General features: G+C 31.2%; 1 protein-coding gene across 1 annotated transcript in view; it reads left to right on the forward strand.

Annotated features, from left to right (window-relative positions):
- Nucleotides 1-2,782: 2,782 nt before the first annotated feature.
- Nucleotides 2,783-17,712, forward strand: part of LOC134719546 (corticotropin-releasing factor-binding protein-like) — a 35,986-nt gene continuing 21,056 nt past the window's right edge. Inside the window, exon 1 of the mRNA XM_063582538.1 lies at nt 2,783-2,999. Within this exon, the coding sequence (XP_063438608.1) occupies nt 2,931-2,999 (69 nt within the window). The 5' untranslated portion in view covers nt 2,783-2,930. The remainder of the gene's footprint in view (nt 3,000-17,712) is intronic.

Below are 17,712 nucleotides of genomic sequence, written 5' to 3' on the forward strand. Positions count from 1 at the left end.
CCAGTATATGATGCAGAGCAAAAGACACACCAAGAGCAAAGGAATTATTATAGTGCTTATACATGTATTAAAGACGGTCCTTCTACCAGCTTGAGCGGGATTCCTTTAAAAAAACAAACATACAACGTACTATTTACATGTACCTACTGTTCATTAGTTACAATAGAAATACCATAACAGTACAATTTATGTACTTTTATTTTTTTAAGTAGGACTAAATAACAATCATAAATTAATACGGGTAAGTAAAAACTATGTTCATTACCGTCATTATAATACTAAAATCCTCAAGCTAATGTAGAGAAAATATGATATATTTATATTTTGTTTCTATATGAATCTAGTAAATGCCAATTGGATAGATAATAAAGATAAAGAGCCTTATACATGAACAGTTATTGCAAACTCCATGTAGATATTTTAAAATGTCAGCTATACATAATGCAAACAGAAGGGGTTAACAAATTAGTTGATTAATTAATTTAAAAATCGAATCAAAATTGCAGTGGCAAGCACTTGACTACAGGTCAATTGTGGGTAGCTGTACTAAATCATATCGTTTGTTCCTTCAGTCTTTGTTATTCAGTGGGGGATCCAGGGGAGGGGTTAGGCGGTTCGAACCATCCTTTTTGGGTCGATCAATTAATTTGATTGGGGACATATAAATGCCCCCCTTATCCTAGGTTAGTTGGATGTGCCCTGGTGGTTAACCCCAAACATAAACTTGTTGATAAAAAAATAATTTCCTTCACATTGGAAATCATTTATTTACTATCTATCCAAATTCTAAGTCTGAGGAGGGGACGTACAATTGTGCTAAAAGTGGAAACGCTTGGTTGGGAAAAAAAATATTAAAAATTATATTTTCTTAAGTCGAAATATGTTAGTTCTTACATTTGTAGGCTTGTCGCACTTGTATCACAGCCGCATAGAGTTCTTTAAACGATGTTCTCATGTAATATAAATCCTTTTCGTACTGTGTTTGGGTTTTTTTTGGCTTATTTTGTTGAGTTATTTATACATGTACGTTTACCACTTAGTTTCCTGTTCTAAGTGTATCCTCTTTAAAGGTGGTATGGGAGTCTAAATTAATGCTGAGTTCACACGTAATTCGAATTAGTTTAATTTGCATTCGAAACGTTTGACGTCCTAACGTCAATTCTAATTCGAATTACAATTGCACGTCAAATTTGCTTTACTGTCCAAACGACGTTAACTTTTAAATTCACATTCACAAAAGCGTATTCTAATTCAAATTGGAATGCGCGTCAAATTGAAAAAAAAAGATAGAATTTGTTCATACTTTGCCAAAACGTGGTATTTATTGATATATGTTCAAAAATATATATAATACAAAATGATGACCGCGCATTTTCTCAAGCTACAGGTTGTGACAAGATGACACATTTTGTGGATTATGCAGGAAAAAACACCATTATGTGATTAGAAGCCTTACTAAATGATAAAATTGTAAATACAATACGAGAAGATAGTTTTTAGAAAATACTTTGAAAATATCAAAAGAAAAGATAGGCTCACTGTGCGTTTTTTTCGGCTAAAACAGAAAATAACAAACTTCCAAGTAGTTCTTCCGTAAAAAATGCACTATGATTTCAGTATAAAATTTTGCTAATTTGATTGAAAACCTGGACATAAGATTCTCTGTTTTTTACAATCCAAGTTGGCGAAAGACACAAATACCACCTGAAAAACTACATCGTATCCTCTATTAAATGCTACATCATTATGTTTATTTTTAAAGCATGTTAATTAATTTTTATCCAACAAAATTTAGTACGGACAGATTAACATTTACCAGAGACGTACTAAATTTACCTATATTTTGCGTATATTTTTTGTTTTTGTTTATATTAAAAAGGTCGTTAGTTTTCTTAGTTGAATTATTTGACACTAAGTCTTTTATGTTCGGGTCTTTTAAAGCTGACAATACGGTTTGTGTTTTCGAACTTTTGTAAGCAGCACGGTTGCTCTACACTTGCCTACATACACTTAATTTGAACTTTGGTGTATATTACTCTTGTTAGCAATCATACCACATATCCGTATTTGACTATAGATACATATTTATTTATTTTATTTGAAACCATAAAATGTGTACACTTGAATATACTATCTATAACCGAAAGGTGTTCTTACGCTAAAAAATAGCATGGTAATGCGATACGGTTAAATTAAAAAAAACCCAGAAAATTCAGTATTCTTTTCATTAAACGAATGAAGCCTACGTCATATTTTATGTAAACAATAATATTATTAATTATTATGTATTTATTTATTTCCATCATAATTATGATCGCAAGAAGCGATACAAAGAACTATACAAATTCAATGTTTTTTATGAAAGATTTTTTTTTAATTGGCGCGAAAATAATTATCATCATGCTGCCTTATGACAAACTTCTGTCAAATATTTCTTAATGTATTTGTTTTTTACACATAATTTGCATTTTAACGTCACACATCTACAACAAACCTTGCTAATCATGCCTATAAAATCACTTAAAAACAGAACAAAGACGGAAATCAATTCCGATTCAATTAACCAATGACGTAATATCAAAAAGTAAAATAAAAAGAAACAAAACGATAAAAATAAGACCAATAATTTTATCGATAATTAAAGACCAACTGCTAATTGCGTTAATAAATTCGAATATTTAATAAACTGTTAAAATCATTAGTGATTTTGACTTAACGAGACGTGAAATAATTATTATTCCTCAGATACTTTTGATCAATATAAATATTTTATATAGCATTTAACAATAAGAATCATCTCTAGGATTGTCATAGAACTAAAGAAACAAACTGTAAAGTGCGTGGTCTGGAATGATGCTATATAAGTAGAGATTTTATCGGATCTCAATCACTTAGATTGTCACCATCGTACAGTACTGATAAGCCTCAACATGATTAAAACATTTCTGATTTTACTTTGCCTCATTGAGAGTTCCATCATCAACGCACTTCCATTTAAGGTAATGTCACTTTCATTTTTTTATTTTGCCTCATTGCAGGTCATCATGAGCAGACGAACTTTTAAATTAATGTCACTTTTTTTTTTGCTTCAATGCAAATCATCGTTAACATAATAACATTTAGGGTAATGTCACTTTCGTTCTTTTATTTTGATTAATTACGGATCATCGTCAATGCGCCAACTATCATGTCACTTTCATCTTTTTATTTTGCCTTATTGAGCGCTCCCTTATTAGCGTTATTTCATTTAAGGTAATGTCCCTTTAATTTTAATTTTTATTTTGCATCATTGCAAAACATCGCCAAGGCACTTCCATTTTATAATATAAAGGCAATGTCCCTTTTATTTTTTAGTTTGCCTTATTGAGAATCATCGTAAATGCGCCAATTTTATAGCTATCATTTAATGTCACTTTTGTTTTATTTTGCCTCATTGAGAGTTCCGTTATAAGTGCACTTCCATTTTAAGTAATTTCCCTTTCATTTTTTACTTTGCCTCATTGAGAGTTCCGTTATTAGCGCATTTTCATTTCAGATTATGTTCTTTTCATTTTTTGGTATTTTGCATCATTAAAAATCGCCAAGGCATCACATTTGAAGGTAATGTTTCTTTCAATTTTTACTTTGCCTCATTGAGAGTTCCGTTATCAGCGCAATACTATCTATGTGTCATCGCATTCATTTTTTACAGATTAACGTGATTAAGCTAATGTCATTTCCATTTGGTTTTCATGTCTCATTGAAAGTTCCAACGAGAACGAACTATTATTACAGCAAAATAAATACTGTTTATTAAGAGAAAAAAAGATCGTCGTCAAATCAAAGTTTACACTTTAAACAGTAATTAAAATATTGAAGTTGCTTATTTAATAGAATAGTTTTTGAAGAAAAAAATAAAATAAATATGTTATGCTATGCTTTCGTTTTTGCAAAAGCTTATATATCAGGGTTGAAACATGTTATTCGCTAGAGAAGTCAAAACTTATAATACGGATACGAAGGGAGACATATCCTTGGATTTTATAAGTAATTATTTACTCCAATACTTTAGATAGATTGGACCGCTTTGGATTTTTAAAGTCTAACAATTCGTATAAATCAGATTGTCTCACGACATGTGTCCAAGTTTCGAGAATTTGATTGATGACTCTACAGATTTAGAAGGGATGTCACATTGACGGAAATCTCTGTTGTGCAAGTTCAGAAGTTAGGGAAGGAAGTCATAAAACTATGCTCAGTGCTCGGAGCACAAAATTCATGCTCAAAACATGAAATCCAGCGTTTTGATTGGTTGATTTTAGAGTATGAGTACAACAAACTGATTCGAAAGTTTTATGACTTCAAGCTTAAGGCTTGGTCTAATTGGTAACGATAATTTGAACGAAAAAAACATCAATCTTAGAAAAGTGATTGTCGAGAACGGAAGCGGGTATACATAATGATCTTTGTGCATTGGAAGTTAACGCTGAAAGTTAGTTTTATAAATAAAAACATAATTTATAATAGTTTAGAACAATTTTTTCTATACGTTTTTTGTTAATTCATTGAATATCAAATATATTTTTTTTAGTTATACAATTTTCTGTATAACTATATTATCTGCTGAAAAAACTCTCACATTGTAGCTGTATATTATTTTCATTTTATATCCTGATCTTCATAAACATCTCATAAAGGTCGGTTTTTTTTCTTTGGAAGATCTAATTCAATTGCCTTGTTACATTTAATACATGTACGTAAAGCCATGCTTGTAAGATAATTATAGAGTCTTTTTCATGGAACATTTTATAAAAAAAACTTCGAGATTAATGTTCGAAAAACACTTGCGGCCAATCAACCGAGAAAAATTTAACAGCGAAGTTTTCGACATAAGACAACCGATTTTTCAGGATCGTGCTAGAAACGCAACGAATAAGGGAACTTTTCTTTTAAGTTTCATTTCGCTGAACTTTTATGTATTACTGTAAAGGTGATAGCCAAAGCTTGCCCCCGAATGCGGAATTTTCTCGCTGCGTTGGAAGACTCTATTCTGGACTCCGGCATCACATAAATTCTGCTATTTGGTCGGGTTGTTAAATTCATCTCTTCTAGAGTTTGTTTAGTCTCTCCTTGAATTTGAATGATGTGGTAAAATTGTTCAGAAAGGCATGGTGTATTGATTATAATTCTTAAAATGAGTAATGCGTTTGTGAAATGCGGATTTTTATGCATTTTTATGATTCATATATTTTAAAAACCTGCGTTACATAGCTTCAAATATACTTAACAGAACAGTTGACACAAGCATATACTTTACCGTGTGATGTACCTGCATGTGTTATGTTTATGTAATGCCCAATAACTTTTTTAAATGTAAAACTAGTAATTCAGATCTTTGCAGATAGGCCAAAGAACTATAGAAAACTTGATATAACCGAATTGTATCTAGAAAACAATAGGCTCCGTAAAATATGTTTTAAACAATTGACCTCTGACATGATATAACAAATGCTTATAGAGCCATTCTACTTAAAAGTGATTTATATAATTCCGAAGTTTACCGATGATTTTAAAAGTTAGCCGAAGTCTGTTCGCGTATGTGTTAGGCTCAAAATTAACAATTGTTGACATTATCCACCAATATTGTATTCTAAACTTGATACTGCGTGCTATGTTTTGATGGTTTTTTTTTTACAGTTCTAACTTCACGTATCCAATTAGTCCTCAGGGATATACTTGCCACTGGACATTAATTAAATAGTAATGAATCACTCATTATAAACCATTTTTTAGCAAGTTGTGTGTGGAAAAGTGCAAGGAATATGAACGATAAAATGCAAGCATATAAAGGGAAAGTTGCTGCGACTTAAAATTTAAAGGAAACACAATAAGAAATTTAATTTTATTGCATAAGGAACTTCTCCACGAAAAATGTTCAGAGACAACATTAAGACATCCCCTGGAATACGTGTAAACTCGTTTAAATATCAATGTTAAATAAGTGTACATATATTAGCAAACTGCCTGAAATTCTTAAAAAAAAAACCTGATATTTGTGTAGAATTTACTTTAAATAGCCCTTTTTACTGTTATTGCAGCCATTTTGAATAAGGGGCAATTTTTTATTATCGATTAAAAATTACGGAAAAATAGAACATTTACATAGAAACACGCACATTAGATCGACCATTCCCTTCCTAATTGAAATCTTTAATCGGCTACTAATGCAACTATTATGAAAACAGATGCACTGAAAGCACTTATTCAATCAAATCGCCTGCTAGCAAATTGGCGGGAATTTTCTTGGTCACAAATAACTGTACGACCGTAGATTGACTTACTTTCATGCTTTGTACAATACAATTTTCATTATCAACAGGCGATGTTGCTTCATTGACAATTTTGTCGTAATGAAATGTTCATTTCATTTTAAATCCACTTTATGAAGTCATGCTTTAAATCTAATTCCTGTAAACTGATGTTAACAAGTTATTATTGAACTTTGAAACGTATTACAAATAAATGAAGTTGGTTTAAAACAAAATAATCTTGTTTATTCTTGTTATTCAGGTCACGTTGAACTTGTTTTTAAGTAGGGTGTCATGATGTTTTTTTTTTTTGCCTCGCCTTGTCTATATAAAGATTGAAATCAACACTATAGATGCGTTGAGAACCATGCAAATTATATAATCATGAAATTACAAAAATAGTTACATGTATACCATGCTCATTAATCAAATAAAGTGTGCCAGTTGCATTTTAGGTTTATAAAAGAAGATTAACCGGTGTTTTTTTACGTAAAATGCATATACCCTCACCTAAACATATTCAAGAAAGTAACATTTGTTTCCTATTCGATTCTTTGGATCATTGTCGAACGTTTAAATTTGTCCTTTTTAGTGATACTCGAGGCCATCATTTTGAAAGTTCATTTTTTTTGAAAATCAAAGTGCAGTAAGCACGCTCAGCAGGCATAAGTTGTTGGTTCTCTCCAAAACTCTCTATTTGTAAACATTCTTTCTTTTCAAAGAGCTGAAAGCACGCTCGATGTGCTTAAACTGGGTCATTTAAATATCGGCGGCTTGACTTCGGTATTCAAATTTATTATGATTTGTTTGTAATGAATTTGTAACCTTGGAAAAAACTTTATGTAAAAAAACAATTAGAAATTAACGAAGAATTAATCATGCTTGCATGGAAGTTCATGTACGGTGAAATTAAAACAGTGTCGCAACATATGTACATCACTGGTTCAGTGAGTTCGGGATTATTATTTTAATATAGTTATGTATATGACAGGTCCGCAAAACAGAATTGTTTATCTATGTAGGAATTTTTCACTACATGTATCTCTTAGCGAAACGAATTATCTAAGTAGAAATTTGACCAAAATGAACTTCTATTAATCCTTATTCTAAACTCTAAATTATCTTATTCTTTATAAAATATCATCAGCATTTTCATTAGCAAAGTCAACATGTCGTCTGATTTTCTCTGTTTTCTCCATGCAAATAACAAACTAAAACAACAACAACAATCGGATTAAACAAACACCCCCGTTTCTACTGTAGGTATTCAATTTAATTCAAAAGATAAATAAAACCTATCTTGATTTTAACATGTTTATTCAATTGCACATATATAAATATTTTTCAAAACGTTATAGTAAGAGCAAGAATAGAAAGCTACTGAATGAATGAACGTTGCTCGTTTGGTTAAGCCGTCGCATTGTGGGTGATACATTTCTACCGTTTCTTACAATGCATATTGTGTCAATCGCATTTTTAATTTGAATTAAAAATTCAAATCTAGTATTATACATTTCGGAGGCGGATTCGAGACAAAGTCGACGTTTGTACATTATAATAGAGCGGATGACTGGGGGTTTACAAATCTTCTAGTTATGTAGACCAATCATTTATATCTTAATACAAAACTTTGGTCGATCAATTTGCTCTGTGTGGTGCAAAAATACGCAGCCACGTCCGTTCGGATCAGTATCGGCTTTAAATCTTATGCCTAATTTGAGAGATATGACACATTCCCTACAAAAGAGAGAAACAGCTCTTCTCCTTTTCTCTTCCGGTCGACCAAATTTGAGCAGAATTTACCAATTATTTAAGATGCTATTTTTTTCTCGTTTTGAATTGACATGGGATATTGGCCACTGAACGTTTAGCAAACAAACAATCATCTGTGCATTGATGGCCAGACATGACAGATGACAACGAAAATTGACTTGGACATTTGTCAACGTATATGCTACATTTACACAGCACGTAATTCTGTTCATGAAATAGTTAATGCCTTATTCACCACGGATGTCATAGAACTAACCCTCTTAACCGTAATTATATCTTCACGCAAACCAATGCTGCTATTGTAATTGTTATACGATAATAACTGCAAACAAATGAAGCTCAATCCCCCCACCCTCCCCCTCTATCTGCCTCCCTCTCTTTTCTAATAGTCAGACAAAATCAAATTGTCTACTCTGGGACTCGGGTTATAAAAATACATTGTGCGTTGAACGAAAATATTGATTTAAAAAAAAAAAAAAAAAAATTTCCAGTAAATATATGGATCATAGTGTCAAACGAACTTTAAGCTTCTTTTTTAATTCTGTAAAATATGGATACTTATAACGTATTAGCAGAACTGAATGTCGCAAATGCGTTACTGATTAAAAAGCCATCTCTCTTAAATCAAACCAATTCCGTTAAAACATGTCCATGTAAATATCACATGTACATTTTAAACAACGTGAACTTCAAAGACTAGATATTTATTTTTTTCTTAAATCGTAAATCTGTTAAAAACTAATAATTTGGAAAATTATAGTCATCATTAAGTTAGGAGGTGTCTATGCAACCAACGTAACAGACGGATGTAAAACCTTAATTACCGCCAAATTATTATCTAAATTAAAATCATAAATATATTAGTAAGTGCAAGGCTGATTGATTATTTCAAAGGTGCCAGAGTTTCTTAATGTAGCTCTCAGAAATCTGTAACAACAGTTTTAACGTAGGTTATAATAGATGTAAATCAGCTGCAATATTTCATTCAAGTGTGTATACATTTTCTACGATATTTCCTGAAAGTTAAATACGGTATGATCGAATTGTCACTGTAAAAACTATGAAATTGACAGAAAACGGATCATGCACAATTATAAAGATTAAACTACATTATGCGGAATGTCATTTTGTCCTTCTGTAATACGGATTAAGTAAGCTTATAAACTTTTCATTGTGCAGTTTGAAATTCTGCGAATATTCAATCTGCCACGCTTGCCTTAGTTGCTTATTCTGTGGAAGCAATATTATTGTAACAAACTATGAAATCAACAGAACACAGATTATGCAATAATGAAGATTGAACTATATTATGCGGAATGATTTTTTGTCCTTTTGTAATACAGTTTAACTAAGCTTATAAACTTATCGTTGTTCAGTTTGAAATTCCGTGAATATTCTATTTGCAACGCTAGGCTTACTTCTGTGTAAGTGATATTATTGTAACACACTTTGACATTGTCAGAACACAAATTGTGCAATAATAAAGATTGAACTATATTATGCGGAATGATTGTTTAGTACTTTTGTAATACGGGTTGACTATAGAGCTTATAAACTTATCATTGTGCTGTTTGGAGTTCCGTGAATATTATAAAATTTGCCAAGCTGGCAGTGATATTTTACATCAAACTGTGAAATCGACAGAACACAGATTAAGCAATAATAAAGATTGAACTATATTATGCGGAATGATAGTTTTGTACTTTTGTAATACGGGTTAATTTACAGTATACACTTATCATTGTGCAGTTTGGAGTACCGTTAATATTGCTACACTCGTCCTACTTATTCTTTAGGAGCGAACAAAGTCATTTCCGCAGTAAAACTACGACAAAATCACTACACTCGTCTTACTTATTCTGTGGGTGTGAACAAAAAAATGGCGTCATTCTTTAAAATTACCCATTGAACAAAAGATATCTTGTAGGGTAATCAAAGGAAATAGGAAAATAAATAGAATCAGCGAGGACGGGGAAATGATACGTTATTTGATGCTGCGGTCATGTCAGTTTTCATCAATACATTAATTTGTCGTTAAATTTACCTAATCAGTTTTGCTCTTCTTCAACACGCTTCTTTCAGCAGCAAATGAACTTGCATAATTGATATTATTACATAAAATAGAAGCGCTTTCTTCTTCCTTGAACCATTTTGGCCTACAATAATTGGGTTTCTTACGTTTCGTTTCGTTCATGGAAAATAATTATAATCGATGACGAACTTGAATTAGCTGTATTACATTTGTATTTGAATGATAATTTGTTTTTAATGAAAATAACATCTTATATTTGACTTGTTTTCCGGCTCACCTGGCTCAAAGGTTCTAAAACTAATATACTTAGAGCAAAGCTGACACAAAAGGACACATTGAATTATTATTTTTTACCAATCTTAGTTGTGTTACAAAACATCTTGAAAACTATAAAAAAAAAAATACACTTAAACTTTAAAAGCAAGAATGATCAGCAACAAACGATATGCAAATAAATCTACAGCAATGAAATAATCAAGTGGCTCTTTACAGGATAATCTAAATTATGACACATTGTTCACTTCTGTTGATAATTGTAAAGTTATAATGGATAACCAAACTCTAAATTGGTCAAGCCAATATCATCATCAAGATAAATTAGATTCCAGAGATTTTCTTTTTTGTTAATATTCAAATCACAAAATTTTCAATTTTAATTCTATACATTTTACAAATAAATATTCGTCCGCATGTTCGTTTTGTATGTTATGTGAATACTAAACAAGTACGCTATTTTTAAATAGAGGCGTGCTACTCATCGATCATTCATAAATACCGTTGTATTATCTATTTGTGAATTTCAACTTCATAATTCCCTTGGACTGTCATAAAAGTGAGAGGTTTAGTAAGCTGTAAAACCAGGTATAATCCACCATTTTCTACAAAAGGAAATGCATGTACCGAGTCACGAATATAACAGTTATTATTCATTCGTTTGTTTTTTTTTAGCTTTTTATTTTGCCATTTTTAATTAGGGACTTTCCGATTTGAATTTTCCTTGGAGTTCAGTATTTTTGTTATTTCATTTTTACTTTTTACAAATTAAAGGACAGACATACCATTTATTCATATCACAATGTACTCATAACAGTACAGTTTATTTATCTTCACTTCCGGTAAACATGCTTGTTCTCTAATCCCCTCGATAACTCCAAACCACTGTATTGCTCTTAAGTTCGCAAATGTTAATGTAAAACGATATATGTTACTTAAGCATGATCAATCTTTATCTTTTCTAGTCTTTCTCGATTGAATATCTGTGATAGTACGGTAATTTACAGGATGGATTTAGAATCTATTGAGAATCATGAATAGGGACAAAATGACCCAAACATTTGTCAATCCCGTACAAATATCAATATAAATCTACTTTAGACAGACAATTGACAGCATATAAAAGATATTATTTCTGCATTGAAAACCCCGATTGACGTAATCAAAACCGACTATATCTATCGTTTATAGGTACCCAGGGTCATGACTTTAATCATAACAGGACGTATATCAGCGGATTTACGACCAATAATTATTTACAATGATAACGATAGATAAAACTGCTTTAGCTGAATGCTTTTATATACTTATTTTATACGATTAGGAAAATGTCGTCATTGGTAATAGTTTCATTTTATAGTTGCATTCGTTTGTCTTTCGCTTTTTGTTTTGTTTGTCTATTAATAAGTATAAAAGGAATCACCAAGAAAAGCGTCAGTCGTCAATATATTTTCGGATGAGAACTCTTTGGGACGAGTTGATGAACTAAATTCTTATTTTTATTTTGTGATTTAAATAATGAAATAATGGTCAGCATGTCTCATTGTTTTTTGCGCCATTCATTCTTAATGAAGTTCGCTTCTATCATTTTCAAACGTTTTTCCAGATATGTGGACTGTTTTCATCTTATAAAATCCTTGTTATTTTCAAGGTGTTTAAAAGAAAAGATGGAATGTTTTAAAATGCATGAAATGTCTGTAGAGATTTTTTCCCCGTCAAATGATCAATGGCTTCTATCTCGAAACCAAGCACAAGAACTTGCCATTATTTTCTGCTATTTAATTTCTTTTAATTCAAATACTATTGATTTAAAACAGTCTTTTAAAACGCTTCGTTTTTTTAAAACAAAGTAGCGAATATCTTTGAGGTAAAGCTTACCTACTTTTGAATGCCTATAATTGTAAGACAGATGTTATTTCAAGTTTTTTTCCCGCCAAACACCTGGTAAATAATTGCAGACGTTAAAAATTAAATTAATTTAATCTTGAGATGAAGTTACTAAGAGTAACAAATCGTTATGTTAATCTGATAACGGATGCTAATGCATGGTATCTTTAAACTTCTAATTTGTTTCTACAAGTGAATCGTTCAATATAAGGGTTGTTGACGTCAAACAAGTATTTATGCATTTAACTGTAGCCAACATGCTTATTACCAATATGGTATTTCTCCAAAGATGATCTGTTTATATCAGATAAATGGGATATTCCATATAGCATTTGTCTTCAATGATTTGTAGTTTCCATGGCCAGTTCAAGCTGTGTCGTTTGTTTTTCTCCAATCTAAGGGTGCATTTCTTTCTTAAACAAACTATGCAAACGACTAAGGGCGCACGTCTGCAGTTTGTCGTTTGTCGTTTGTTAGAAAAAACGCTACATTTGTTTCAAACACCAACCTTATTAATCGAAGTATTTGTTTCTACGTTTGTAAACAGTCTGTTTACCAACAAGATGTGCATGCATTACAGGGTCAGTAAAGACTTATCAAACGTTGCATTTGTTTCTACTTCTGTAGCGTTTAGAAAACAAACTACAAACGCGACACAACGTTTACAAAATGTTGGTTAGAAAGAAATGTAGCCTCAATAAAAAGAAAGACGAGAAAAAAACAGTCGACAGACGAATTACTTCTTATAACTTATACGTACATGTACTGTACATTAGTGTATTATTATTTGAAATTCAGAGATAAGCATTCATGCTTCTTTTGTAATTTGCATATCTAATACTTATATATTATGACATTGTAACACTACATGTTCGTCGATCTCACTGCAATTCACATAAAAAAAAGTTCTGTTCGAATAAAAGTTGAAATTGAATTAAAGAAATCAGAAATGTTTTGCATGATATATGTAGATACATAATGTATACATGTATTTATACAGCTTTAACACTTTTTCAACAGAATGATAGTGTGTAAACTTAATTGGCTTATCACAAATTAAACTGAATAAAATTTTGGAATATCTATTCAGTTTATCGGTTAATTGGCCCTCTTAACCTTTAGAAACATTTGGAATCATTCTATATCTTTTGATTTTATATTTTCATCGCGAATTAAGGTTTATTTATTGACACTCAGGTAACAACATTATCTTGTTATCTTACCGCTATGTGTTAAGAAATAAGCCACTTTGATCGAATAATATAAAATGTACGATTTATCAGAGAAGAGTTGAAATCGTAAGATTAAATTACAACTTAACGATGGTTGTGACGTGTTATTGATGTAATAACGCAAATTTCTCTTTGAAAAAGTAATTTTCATTTGTATCTCTATATGTATATTTGTATATGATCTAAGGAGTATATAGCATTTAGTAAAGTACATTCTATAATTACTAGTTAATAAAACAAAAGACCTGTTTGTAGTTTTGTTCCAGACATAAATAAATTAGTATAATCTGATTACGCGTAAATAAGAGGATATCAGGGGATAAAATTGTAAACAACAAACAGCTTACACAGTAAGAAATCACAGGTTCACAATATAGGCCGTGTGATTGTTTACTGTCGTTTCAAACTTGAGAAGAGTTACAGCCGATTTCAATAAATTTGTAGGCAAAGGTAATATATTGTGTTAGCTTGCTTGCTAGCTGAACCGTTAACTCATTGTTAGAGTTGGTTATCTTCCCTTTTTTAAGAGTAGACCAGTACGACAATCTATCTGTCTGTAGGACTATGCTACTTCGGCAGGAGGGTAGTATACCTTACCTTATTGAAATCGGCTGTAATACAAGAAATTATTTTAAGCACTAGTTCAGCAAATCTTCCGGTTGACTGTAACATTTTAAACAAATTGCATGTTTTACATAGTTTGACCTTGCACCATATGCACGTGTTTGCCCCAATGCAAGTTAGCAACCGTTATCACCAATATATATCTTGTCCAATCAAGATGCTTTGTTTTCCTTACTTGGAAAATTTGGGGTTGTCGACAGATCGTTTGCATGTTGCCCATTATTATTTCGTTTTGTCATTTTAGCCGATGGGTTACTGTTTCATTGACGACTAACCAACTGCTTCTTTTTTCAAATATAAGTCAAGGAATTAAAGTTATTCTATGGTATAGTCTATATAAAATTGCGGTTTTTATCCAACACAATCATAGGTTTCAACGTTCTTTTCAATTTAGACTTAGGAGATACATGTAACTGTATTGTATTTTAAGCTCCGACGGCATCAATTGGGGACTTGATGGTCGCAAATTATGTTTAGTTGCGACGCGTTAGCGGAGACAGAAACGGGTATTTGCGACCATCAAACCCCAAATTGATGCCGTCGGAGCTTAAAATGCAATATTGTTATCTCCATTTTAATAAAAAAAAAAAAAAATGACAGAAAACAACGTTAAAACATGTATTCATATGCCGTACGTCCAATAGCATCAATTGTCAATTGATGCCATGTAAGAAAGTGACGTTATCAAATCAAAATGAACGTTACAAACGTTGTTGCATTCGAATTGTTAATATTATATCAGGTATTACATACAACAGTGATTTACGAATGGATTTTGATAAAATATCAGATGATTTTTTAACTATTAACCCATTGACCTTAAACATTTATAATATCTTCATATTTCAATTTACGTTTACAATAATGTAAATCACGTCACCAGTATTGATATCAAATAACACTGAATGGTTCAAGTGCGAGATTTAACGGTAAAAGTACAACAGAGGATTAATAATGATCCTTGACCATTAAAATGGCCATCCGATATTACGTAGGGAAGTGAGATATTAATTACTGCTTAACAACATAATGACCTTATATGTCTGATAACAAATCACCGTAATATAATGCTGCATTCACACGTAATCCGAATTGGATTCGCATTAACTATTTGGAACTACACTGTAGTTGTATTCGCATTCGAACTTTGACGTCCAAACGTAAACTTTATTGCGAATTGCAAATGCGCGTCAAGTTCGCGTTACTGTACAAACGACGTTGCCTTTTTATTCGTATTAACAAAAAACTTTTTGTTAATACGAATTGGATAATGCGATTTAGCCAATTCGAATCAATTCGAATTAAAAATTGATTAGCGAACTCGATTCGTATTCGATCCGAATTAAATGTAAGTGTGAACGAGGCATGAAATGAGTATATGTGGTATGAATGTCAACTGTGACAACTCTCCATCAGACATTAAAATACTTGAAAGTAGCGGAATCATCCGAAGAAAGCCGATTGAACCTTTATGGCAAAAGAAATGGTATGAATCAAACGGTTTTAGTATTCTAAACAAGTACATGTAGACTTCACTCGTCCCGAATGAATATGTACCAATCAATGAGCAAACAATAGAAGTTCGACCAGTCTACCATGCATAAAAACGAATAACATAGAAACAACTAGTGAATGAGTTTTCTATGGTATTTGTAAACTCATTGTAATGTTGTATTATCATAAATAAAATAACAAGATGTGACATGACTGCTAAACTATTCTCCATAGACCAAAATTCAAAAGACGATTAATAAGGGGACACTCATCAGTCAATAATTAATACAGACGATACCGTATTACAAGCTACAATATAGTACATAATACCTTGTAGAACAGAACAGGCACAAAATAAAAATTAGATACCAGATGGCATAATTTAACTTGAGGCGAGATAAGTTGAAGTAACTTACGTTTTTGACAACAATTTTTATAATTTTAATCTTGGTTTCTAAGAGTAAACAAGATGTTTTTTTTTAACAGGGTGCTCAAAAGCATTTATGAAACTTACTTCTGTAAGCTCCGACATTTTTGCGCGTGTTTATTTTTTCATAAATCACATAATGCGACTGGGTCGGTATCGTACATTTTTTGTAGTAATAAGTACAAGTATTTTTGTTTATTCATGAAAAATCGATTTTTTTTATAAATTCCCTCAGTAATTTTGATTTGACAGTATTATAAACTTGAACTTTTTATTCTTGATTTTACTTTCCGGAACTATTTTAAATGAGTATATTATTCCTTTGTCCATAAACTCTCATTTTATCATATAATTCATTTGGTTGCTTGTTTATTATCTCATCCGTGATCGCTTTGTAAATTAATGTGTGCTTCTTTCGTTGCTGATCATAGATTTTGTCAATAATTTCTTTCTTATTGCAATATTTCTAAATTTTGAATAGTTGTGGTTTTTTTTTAAAAGAAATTGGTATTAGATCAAGAAAAAATTGTAACTGTACTGAGGGAAATATATACAAAACTACAAGAAAAAAAATATAAATAAAAACTATGTGACTTGAAGCATTGCATGCCAGATTCAGTTCTGAAAAAAAATAGATACATGTACTATACATGTATGTACCAGTAAATGTTTTATCTCCAAATCATTTATCTTAATGACGCATGCATATACCTACTACCCTTTAAAACAATGCTATCAGTTACATATTGATAAAAAAATATCCTTTCATACCGCTTTTTTTTTTAAATAAAAATTACCACCTCATTGTCTGGAAGCTTTCCTTAGTCCATTGATATGCCCGTAGGTAATTTGTATTTGTAATTCGATCAAAAAGACAATAATTGACCAAAGCTTTTACAATCCAATATTTGGTGCATTAAATGGATATATTCGCTTTCTAATGTTTTTAATGTTTTCATTTAATGATCCGAGGTAATATCAGATTTATGACCTAAAGGAATACATTAAGAATGTGCTAAATACGACTACTCGGTCTCCAGTGTACAAAAAAAAAGGATTGTTTTGAAATACTTCATTGCGTGTAAGAAAGCATTGATACATTTACAAGAAGAAATACACCACTTTACATCGTATAATATCATTTTTTTAGACTGATAAGTTAATATCAGTTGTCACCTGCAAATTGTCTCCCATTTGCAATTCATTTCCGTAACTTGAACTAAATACCAGCCAAACAAACTCTTTCGTAAGCGCTTCGTCGACTTTAAATTGGGTCTTTAACGAGTCTTTTGTTTTCTTTTTACTATTTTCAGGAAGACAAAAATCCTCCTGATGACAATAAAATGTTCGACTCTCATGTTTTCCCTTTAACCCACCCTCCCAGTTTTTTACGTATGTGGGATTTTGTGTAGTTCATGTGACTTTTATGTTCTTGGGCTTATATTTTTATCTATTTTAATCAGAAACAAATGTGTGAATGTGATTATTACAGGAAAACATGTGTGAATGTAATTATTACAGGAACAAAATATGTGAATTTCTTTTTGCAAATTGTTCCGCATTGTGCTTTCTTCTAGTGATTATTTCATACTCTATCATCATGACCCTAAATTCTCTGAGTGAATATCAATATATCAACCAAATAAAGTATAAACATATATAGACCATTAATACAATGTTTCC

This window comes from Mytilus trossulus, chromosome 5, assembly GCF_036588685.1.
Source record: "Mytilus trossulus isolate FHL-02 chromosome 5, PNRI_Mtr1.1.1.hap1, whole genome shotgun sequence".
NCBI lineage: Eukaryota > Metazoa > Mollusca > Bivalvia > Mytilida > Mytilidae > Mytilus > Mytilus trossulus.